The sequence below is a fragment of the Gavialis gangeticus genome, unplaced genomic scaffold, assembly GCF_001723915.1.
Source record: "Gavialis gangeticus isolate Ggan-Ray unplaced genomic scaffold, GavGan_comp1, whole genome shotgun sequence".
Lineage (NCBI taxonomy): Eukaryota > Metazoa > Chordata > Crocodylia > Gavialidae > Gavialis > Gavialis gangeticus.
In genome coordinates, this window is record NW_017728996.1 from 35,173,411 (window position 1) to 35,184,078 (window position 10,668).

At 45.7% G+C, this 10,668-nt stretch overlaps 1 protein-coding gene across 1 annotated transcript in view; it reads left to right on the top strand.

Moving 5' to 3' along the window:
- Positions 1-10,668, top strand: part of FAM81A (family with sequence similarity 81 member A) — a 54,424-nt gene that overhangs the window by 35,817 nt on the left and 7,939 nt on the right. The window contains exons 5-6 of the mRNA XM_019504319.1: positions 1,886-2,015; positions 8,970-9,076. Coding sequence (XP_019359864.1) covers positions 1,886-2,015; positions 8,970-9,076 — 237 coding nt within the window. The remainder of the gene's footprint in view (positions 1-1,885; positions 2,016-8,969; positions 9,077-10,668) is intronic.

Consider the following 10,668-nt stretch of genomic DNA (forward strand, 5'->3'; position numbering starts at 1 on the left):
ATGGCAGTGGCAACGCAGCGGGGAGTGGGGTCAGGGTGCTGCGGGACGGTGAGGCCACCGATGCTGGCCTCAGCCCACCCCTCTCTCCTTCCATCATTGCTGTCTGCAGGGCTGACCTGGCAGTAGTGGGGGGAGGAGCAGGCCTTACATGGCGGGGGGAAGGAGTGGGTGTGCCACAGTGGTGACAGTGTCGCTGTCAGGGGGGAAGGGGAGGAGTGGGCCCAGGCCCGATGCAGGGGAGGGAGCAGGCCCGATGCAGGGGAGGGAGCAGGCCCGCTGCGGTGGTGTGGGGGGAGCAGTGGGCCTGGCCCAATGTGGCTCGCCACAGCAGTGGCTGGGGGAGGGGAGGAGCAGGCCTCCTCCCCCCCTCGGGTCCAGGCCCATTCCTCTCCCCTTCCCTTCCCTTCCCTTCCTCCGCATCAGCCCCAAACCCGCTCTTCCCATCTCCCTGCTGCCTCTGGGTCAGCCCAGGCCTGCTGCTCCCCTGCCCTGCTGTGGTGGCCCGGCTTCTTCCCACCCTCATGTCTGGTCCTCCCCTGCATCAGGCTTGGGCCTGCTCCTCCCCTCCCCCAGGCACTGCAGTGGAAAGGGGAGGCATGGGCTCAGACCCCAAGCAGCAGGAGGGAAGGGGGCAGTGGGCCCGGATGGGGGGTGGGGCACAGGGCTCCATCCCCACCCGCTCCCCACCCTGTCATTCTTGATGGGCATTGTCTAGTATTGTAATACTGACACATTGTTATGTGGCTACTCTTTATTCTGTTTGTTTGCCACTTTAGATTTTACTTTTCTTTTGGATTTAAACAGTAATAATGATATTTGCTATAACTTGGAGGATGAAAATGCATCTTGGCATGAACGTGCTGTGCCTGAAATAATAACCCAAAAAGGTTTAAACATGTCACTAATTTGGATAATGGTTTACCTGCCATTTGTTGTCAGATGACACTGCCTTTTGTCCTTAAAAACCTCAGCTGCTCCCTGTTCTCAATCAATGTATTGGATTATCTAACTTTGGATATTACATATTTTCCTGAAAATACACATTAGTCATACTTTTGAGAAGTCTTACTCCTAATCATACTGTACTTATATTTTTACAATTTAGTTAATGTACTTACTGTACTACTTACTGTAGATGAAATTAATCAAGAGTATTTTTTGAAACATGGGATAAAATACATACATACCATATAATACACTGCCTGTCATACAGACATTGAATATAAAAGGATACCAAGGAGGGTGATGCTCATTATTGTGATCCAATCATAATAATGCATCTGATGACAATTTTGTCTGAAAAAGAACTAACGACTGTTGAATTTGCCCTGTCTTGTTTATTGCAGTAGTTACTGTAGTTACATGGTATTATTTTGTGAATGTAGGCATAAATAACCATGCACAAGCTAGAAAACTTAAAATATGACATATTTTGATAATTACCTTGATAATTACTGTATTAGCTACATCTAATAAGTAAACTGTGTAAAGGGTCTGACAGAGCATCAGACTCATGGCCAATTACATATATCTTAACAGATGTTTGATGTATTGTGAGGAATAAACTAAGGTATTTCAATTGTTTACCTTCATAATGTGATTTCTATAACTACAAAAACATGTTGTGTCCAAATAATTTCAAAGATTAAATATTTTGGATAGTTGAATATATTTGAGTATGATAACGTGCACCAGTCAGGGGGATGGTTGGCTACATGCCATGAGACATAATCATTTATGAAAATCTCAAAGAGCCAAAATGCTTTTCTGGACAGATCAGCACCTTTATAGCAATGGTCATTTTAGCACTGATCATTTTAAAAGGCTTGGGTTGTACATTGTATTCTCCTGTTGTCATCAGTTCTTTTGGTATTTATCTAAACAGGTGTGATGCTGGTTTGGCCCGACTTTCTGCAGAGCATAAGATTACATATGAAAGACTTCAGAGCTTGAGCAAAGACCAACAAGCTTCTAAAATGATCTTAGAATCAAAAATCAAAGAGGCAGAAATACAGGTATGTTATATGTTTTAAATCAACTGATCTTCATGAGTGAGAGAGTTCAACACCATTAACGAGGATACCATATTGTAAATGGATTTCCATTACAAATGGAGTTTCAAGCAGCCAAAAGAGGCATTGCCAATGTCTTGAGGACGGTATGCTCAAATTAAGTTCATATTCTTGGGACTGAAAAAGGCCACACACTGACCTGCATTTTTCCAAACTTAATGTAAACACTGGTCATTCTTGCACCATGTTTTTGTTGCTGTGGTATTAACAGCTTCAAAACTGACTAGCTCTGTCATTTTTCAGAGCTGCTAATAGCCAGTTTTGGGGCTGGTATTAGAAGCCTGGAAAATGAAAGGTGATAGTTTTATGATTGCTTTTAGGAGCCTTGAAAATGCGGAGAGTGAGTGCCCTAGCTTTAGTAACGTTCCAGGCTTCTACTATTAGTCCCGAATGTAAATAGTTGGTAAGAAATTGGGACTATGTTCCTACTGAACAAAATATCCTTAATCCTGAGGGAACAAAATCGACTGATTTTCTGTCCCTAAAATACTGCTTACCTCAGATTTGAGTCATTCAACGCCTTACATAAGAAATCCTAGAAATGGCAGCAGGGCTCCAATTGGGGCATCAGGGACATGCAGAGGCAAGTTTGTCTAGGCCAGGGATGTAAAACTTATCTGGTCCCATGGGCCAGGTAAATATTGTGGGCCTGTTCACAGACTGGGCTCACATTTTGGTCCTGCCCCAACCACCACAGGGTTGTACCCCCATGGCCCCAGAGCCCCTGCCATGGAGCTGTGCTGCACGGCCCTGAATCTCCTGTCACATGCAGCACATCTCCAGAGCTTCACACAGCTACTCTGGGGCTGTGCTGCTCTCAGCAACAGCTCCACTGCTCTGGGCTTTGTGTGGAGCCATCCAGCACACTGCACATGCTGCACTCCACATCACTTTGGGACCCACAGGCAGCACTGGGCCCTATGTCTTTGACACCTCTGCTTTAAGTGATGCTCTCCCTGCATTTTGCACCAGCCATTTGGCTTTTGCCAGTGGCTTATCCTGGCATACCAGTTCCCTTCCATGGGGGAGGATGGAGGCGGGGAAGCCTTGAGTCCACATGTTGTAGTCTGTGCCCCCTTGACAGCAGGCCTGCAGGTGGGAGCAATAGTTTGTTTCTATGCTCAGCATAGCCAGATAGGGGCTACTCAGAATCTAGACTTATACCATATTTACCTGAATCCATGAGGATGCTGAATTTAAGATGACCCTCCAATAATTAGATTCTATACATGGGCAATTTATAAATTTGTTATTGGAGGGTCTTCTTAAATGCATACCCCTCCCCCTGCCCACTGCTGCAGTGGGGCAAACAGTGGCAGGGAGCAAAGGGCAGGGATCAGGCCACTGGACTCTCCTACAACATGACTTGCCCCCTGCCCAATTGCCTGCGCGTTCTAGCACGTGCCCCCCTGGGGTGCACAGGCACCACCCCTTGCATGCCTGCACCACTTGGGCTTCCCACTATGCCTGTGCCCACCTGTGCTGTACACTGTACCCTCCACTACTTGCCCCCCCTACTTGCTCTTCCTCCCACCTGTCCCACTCCCCCCCTTGCAGTGCCTGCTCTCCTCACCTGGTACATGTGCTCCCCACAGCCTCTGACCCCTGCCACCACCTCACCCTCCCCTACCTTCCCACCCCACCCCACAACTCTTTACTGTCTGGCTTCAGCTCCTCCCCAACTCTGGCTCTGCTCCAGCATCATCATGCAGTAGCAGTTTTGGCAGTGGTAACTCTGGCCCCAGTCCTGGCCCTGGCTGCATGGCTGGGTTGGGGCTGGAGCAACTACATGTTCAATGCTCTGGTATGGAGCAGGGCCAGAGCTGGGCTGAAGCTGAAGGGCAAGAGGCAGTAAGGGTTGGGGCCTATGGTAGGGCAAAGGCAGTAGTGGGAGTAGAGAGAGGGTCAGAGGTGGTGGGTTAGGGCAGGCAGGGGCTGTGGATCCAACTCTGACCCTGACCCCCACCTGGAGTCAGTGCTGGAGTTGGAGCCTCAGCAACTGTCTGCTCCCTCATTTGTATTCAAATCCAGGGTGAAGAGTGTTTTTTCTCATGTTAAATGGGGGGGGGGCAGTAAAGAACCTCATCCTGGATTTGAGTAAATCTGGTATGTGGTACGTGGGAAGTTAACATTTCTGTAAAACACATTAAATAATCCCATTGAATTAGCCATTAGCACTGTAGGTGTATTAGTCATAAAGGAAAATTGATCCCAAGACATTTCCAACAGCTGTATTTAAACCCAGATCAGAAAAATGCTCAACAAAGAAATTTTCCATGATTCAAGTAGGTTACATTTACAATTTGAAAACATGGAAAATCTATGTTCTATAACCTATTACAGTGTCACTCTTCAAACTGCTGTAGTTGAATGCAAGCATTCCTATTGCATGCCATAAAAATTCGCACTGATCTAAAGCTTGGCACCCAAGGGCTGTCTAAAAGCCCATTAATATTTTACTGGCAGCTTTTAAAACAATCTGTTCTGTATTTTTTGAATATCACAAATAAAGATATTGATTCCTTTAAGGTGCATTTTCTGCACTTAATTAAAATGTGGTAGTAATTTATAAAATCAGGTATGTCACAGGTTAAGCAACTGAGAGAATCTAATCATTTACTATTTTGGGAGGGAGGAAGAAACATGGCAGTGAGGTATACATTTTTAAGCAGTAAATTGGAAAGATTGTTATGATACTGACTACTAGAACAGAGCTTCTTCGAGGAGCCACATTTTATTCTCAGTATTTATGTGTAAGTATGATGGATGTCAATTAAATAAGACTGTAACATGGCTTAATATGATTGAATGCAAATTGATAGGAATTAAGTACATTCATCTGGGGATGGATCCTGGTCTCTCCCCAGGCTTTATACATGGCTTTGAAGTACCCAAGGGAACCAATACAGTGGTGGGAGGGACAAGGGCTTGTTCAGGAGCTCCTCACTCTATGTGAAAGGGACTCTGGGAAGGCTACATAGAGCTTTTGGGAATGAAGTGTGGTTTCATCTCTGAATGCCCAAATCCACTAGTTAGAGTCCTCCTCTGTCTTTCTCCAGTACTTGCATGAGAAATAAATACATTACTGGAAAAGGATTCTGGCTTCCCTTATCATAGAATCATAGGAAAAAAGGTATGGAAGGGACTTCATAAGGTTTTTACTTCATCTCCCTATTCAGGGCTGGATCATCTCTGCATAAAGCATGCCAGACAAACTTTTGTTTAAGTTGCATGCCAAAATGTCCATTGATAGAGATTCCACAGCCTTTATAGGAATATGTTTTAATACTTAACCACTCCTTGAGTTAAAATTTCTTCCTAATATCTGACGTAAATCTCCCTTATTGCAATTTAAACCTCTTACATTTTGTCCTGTTCCCATTGAGCACAGACAACAATTGTTCTGATAACCAACCATTTTGTATTTGAAGACTGTTACCAAAGCCCCCTGTAATCTCTTTTCTAGACTAAATAACCCCAGTTCTTTTGACCTTCCCTCAGATATTATGTTCTCAATATTTCTGATTTCTTTTTGTTGGTCTCCTCTTGGTCTCCTGCCAATTTGTTCACATTTTTTCTTGAAGTGTGGTGCCAAAAACTGGACATAATGCTTCAAGATGAGGTCTTCCCAGTGCTGAATGAAGATATTGAACAGTAGAAGATGTAGGACAGATCCCTGGGGAACCCCACTTGATATCTCTTTCCATGTTGACATTGAGCTGTTGATGACTTCTCTTTGGATATGATTTCCCAATTAGTTATGCACATAACTTACAGCTATTTTATCAAGCCCATATTTTCTTAAGGTCTAAGAGTGTCAGAATGTGTCAAAAGTCTTACACAGGCTCAGGTATATCACATCCACTCCTCCCCCTCCAAGTCACAGGTTGCTTAGGTGTTTAGAAATAGATTCCTTCGTGATGTGCACCAATATCTTTCAAGTTATCAGAATTAGACTGCCTATTCTCTAATTCCCTGCATCCTCCTTATTTCCTTTTTGAAAAGATAGGCACAATATTTGCAGTCTTCCAGAAGCTTCTTCCATGAGTTTTCAAAGATAATAACCAATGCCTCTGCACTTACCTCAGACAATTCCTTGAATACTCTGGGGTAAGTATCATCCAGCAATGCTGATCTGAAAATATTAGGTTATCTAAATAATTGTAAACTTTCTCTTTCCCTTCTTGAGAGTGAGCACCTCCTTCTCTGTCTTTGATGCTACCTACACTAATCATCATTCTACAAGATCTTTTTTTTATGAAGACTGAAGCAAAAAAGCCTTAAAAACTTCAGCCTTTTCTGCATTCTTCATTCTTAGTTTCCTCTTTCCATTTAGTAGGGACCTATGCTTGCCTTGTCTTCCTCTTTCTTCTAGCATATTTATACAATGTTTTTGTTGCCTTAATGTTCTTTGCTAGCTAAACCTCAGTTATATACCTTGACACCCTTTAATTTTATCTCTACAACACTGAAAGATACTCTTATTCTCCTCCTTGGTAGTATGGCCAAGGTTCCAATTTTTGTAAGGTTCATTTTGAAGTTTCAAGTAATTGAAGAACGCATGGATTTGCCAAGCAGGGTTACTGCTATGCTTCCTTCACATTGAGATAACTGCTATGCTTTTTAGCCTTCCTTCACATTGGGATAGCATACTTTGTGCCCGTAATATTGTATCTTTAAGGAGCAACCACTTTTCCTGCAGTCCTTTTATCCTTAGGGTTGTGTCCAATTGTATCCTACCCACCAGTTATCTGAGTCTGTTAAAATCTGCTTTTCTGAAGTTGAGTATTTGGTAAGCTGTTGTTTTAAAGCCATATCCCTACAAACTCAAGACTTATCTCTAGAATTTTTTATTGGTTATACAGTGGCATCATCTACAAAGTACTACATGATATGTGAATTGGAAATAATGGGTGTGTCTACACAAGACACTTTACTATGCAGTAGACCAATCTACTATTCGTAAAGCATCACTGTGTAACCATGCACATCAGCTACTGTGCATGAAAATAGTCTGTGTGGTTTTCTATCATGTATAAATATAGGTAGTGGATTACTGTGTATTAGCTAATGCTCAGTGGTTACATAGCTGACTAGGAGCAAATTGCTCCTGGTCTGCCCCAGGAGAACTGTCCCCTCCCCCAGGCAGCTGCCTGCTTCCCAGCTTCCACTCCAATTGGCCAATTGCAGCTGGGACAATGTCCCTTGCCCCTGCAGCATGCAGCTGCAGGCCCTGGCTCTAAGACTGGGACATTGTCACCTGCCCCAGGAAGCTGCCTGCTGATGGGACCAGCTCCAAGATTGGAGCCAAGATCCGAGATTGGATCTGTGGCTGGGATACTGTCCCTTACCTCTGGCAGCTCTGTCTGCTGCTGGGGCTGGCTCCAAGATTGGAGCCAGGATTTGAGATCAGAGCTGGCCCTGACAGTAGGCAGCTTCCTAGGGCAGGGGACAGTGCCCTGAGGTCAGAGCCAGGGAAGGGGACAATGTCCCAGCCACTACTCCAATCTTGGACCAGGGGTTGGGCAGCAGAAAAGCTCCCAGGGCAGAGGTGCAGCAGGGGGGGAGGCAGCTGCCCCAGAGGTAGGACAGCTCTCCCCCACCCCCCAGCTCAAGCCTGACCCTGATGTTCCCTGCCAGCCCAGGCCTGGCCTAGAGCTCCCCCTGGCTGCCATATGGGAGCAGAGCAGGGCAGGAGTAGCCCTTCGCTGAACTGCTCACATAGGGAGCACATGTAGACGTGCTCCCAGGGGAAGCCCAAGGAAAGCTTACTGGACAGTCTTTTACTGTGCAGTAAGCTTTCTGCACATTAATTGCATGTGTAGATGTGCCTAATTAATCATAACATGTTGAGAATAATCAATATTGTCTATTAGAGGTTATTCCTCAATAGCGCTCTATTATGTTTTCAGCAACAATATCCTGTATCCTGTTACACAATAATCAGATACAGAACAGTAAAGTTACATATACCTGATAAAGTGAGCTCTTGCTCATGAAAGCTCATTCATCTCTGATTCAGTTAGTTTATAATGTACATCTCTAACCTGCCTTCTGCCAGACTTCAGTCTAGTATGGCTAACTACCTTTCACAGTACATATACTTGGCAGTCACCAATTAAACAGGATAAAAGGAATTTATTTTCAAATGGGAATGAATTGTAACTCTTGATAATGTTTTGCATGAATAGCTTATTTCTAGTATTTTGTCACTAAAATGGTTTTATACATGAACTCCTATAGAATGTTTCTCAATGCTAGCTGTGTCTACACGAGACACTGACTGCGCAGTCATTTATTACTTGTATAAACAAATACTAAATGACTGCACAGTAAGTGGAGTTACTGCACAGTAGCACTGCCAAATGGCTTTTTTGTGATGTTACTGTACAGTAGCCTTGCGTCAAACTTTCTGCCATGCGACACTATTGTGCAGTAGTCATGGGCTACTATGCAGTCAGCATCTCATGTAGACACAGCCACTGTTTTGTAAAAGAATCATACTGTTTATTTGTTCAGTACATGTACTATGTGCAGGTCAAAGGTATTAATCTTGCTCCTCAGCAGAAGCTTTCTTATACATGCTTACATGTCACCTATTTCCCTGCCCCTGACAAACACAAAAAAAGAGCAGATGCTTTCAGTGCAGGTTATTTTTGGCTGAGAGATCTCTGTCTGAGCAATGCTGCCACTCCTGTTTTGTGAAATCACGTATTTTCCTCTATGAGGAATGTTTAAGAAAAAACTGAATAGAAAATGTGCAAGTTGATTAAATCTGTGGCCTGTCAACTCAAGCAGCATGTCTTTAAAATATTTATTAATTTCATATGTATTCATGTTCAAAACATACTTTGATGAAAGTGAGGAAAAAATAGTAAGCTCAGTATTCTGTTTCAGATTTCTCACCTTCTGAGTCGAGTAGAGCAGTCCATAATGCAGCAAGATGCAAAGCTTAAGTTTGCATACAAAGAAAGCAACCAACAGCTCCACCTTCTGGACACAAAGTGAGTATTGGTCTCATGAGAAAATCATGTTACTTAAAAAAATCCAGGGATTAGGTCTTCGAATGCTTAAGGTGTTCTTACATATTAACTTAAAGATGAGTTAAGGGCCCTTAAAACAGGAGTGTTCACACTTATGGCAGGGAAACACATGCTAAGAGCCCTTGGAGTGGCTTAGAGATTATCCTTCTCCATCAAGGATTACCAGTCACTGGTTTTGGGCAGCTCATGTTGCAGTCATATGCAGGTAAGAATGAGGATCCAGGGCAGAGTAGTTAGCCTCACCTCAGTCCCTGGAAAAATCATGGAGCACGTCCTCAAGGAATCAATTTCTAAGCACTTGGAGGAGAAGAAAGTGATCAGGAACAGTCAGCTTTAATTCACCAAGGGCAAGTCATGCCTGACCAACCTGATTGCCTTCTATGATGAGGTGACTGGCTCTGATGACTGGATCCATGTGTATAGGTGTCCAATTAATCTGCAGAAGACAAGACTGAGGGAGGATTTGGTAGCAGTCTTTAACTATCTGTAGGCTGGTTCCAAGGAGGATGGAGCTAGACTCTCCTCAGTGCTGGCAGACGACAGAACAAGGAGCAATGGTCTCAAGTTGCAGCAAGGGAAGTTTAGTTAGGGTTACCATATTTCCAATTTCAAAAAAGAGGACACCTGTTGGGGGGACACCTCACTCCCAATCCACAGCACCCTGGCCCTGCCAGTGCCCCTCACTCCCAACCTGCAGCCCCCCGTCCCTGCTGCTGCCCCTCACTCCTGACTTGCAGACCCCTGGCCCCTCACTCCTGACCCACAGTCCCTCACCCCCATGGGCTATACTGGTGACCCTCAGTCCCAACCTGCATCCCCTCATCCCTGCTGCTGACCCTCACTCCTGACCCTCAACCCCTGTTCTTGCTGGTGCCCCTCACTCCCAACCCACAGCCGCCTGGCACTACCAGTGCCCTTCACTACCAACTCATAGCCCCCAGCCCCCTTAGTGGCCCTCAGTCTCAACCCACATCCCCCTGCTCCCCCCAACCCTACCAGGGGGGGCCTCCAGCTGCCCCCACCCCAAATGGGCTGGAGTATGACAGCTCCGATTCATGCAGGTGGTGGCAGAGCGAGTCCGGCTCTGGCATGGGTGGGAGGGAAGAGGAGGGGAGGCCTGTGGCACTGCCCCCCCATCCCCTTGCCTTAGGCTGGGGTTCCAGCACTGAATCAAGTAGCTTGGTCATGCTCCCCCTTCCCCCCCGGGCATCATCTCCTGGTCGTCCTGCCCCTACAAGCATGGACACCAGCCTCTGTGCTGCTGGCTCAGCCACTTCACTCCCTGCTGCCCTCTAAGAGCCCCCCCATCCTCTTGCCCCACTGGGGGGGAAGCTTCCTTCCCTCCACGCCCCCTGTGCTGCTGCAGCCTCAGTGCCTGAACAGCTTCTCCAAGTGCCACCAGGCACTTGCCCTGCCTCACACACCCATCCCACCCACACCCAGACAATCTCCAAACCTTGGCCCTCTAGCCCCCACCTACCATAGACTTACATGCATCCAGCTACTCAGGCTGCTCCCACCACCCTGCCTGATTGCATGCAGGCCACATGCGT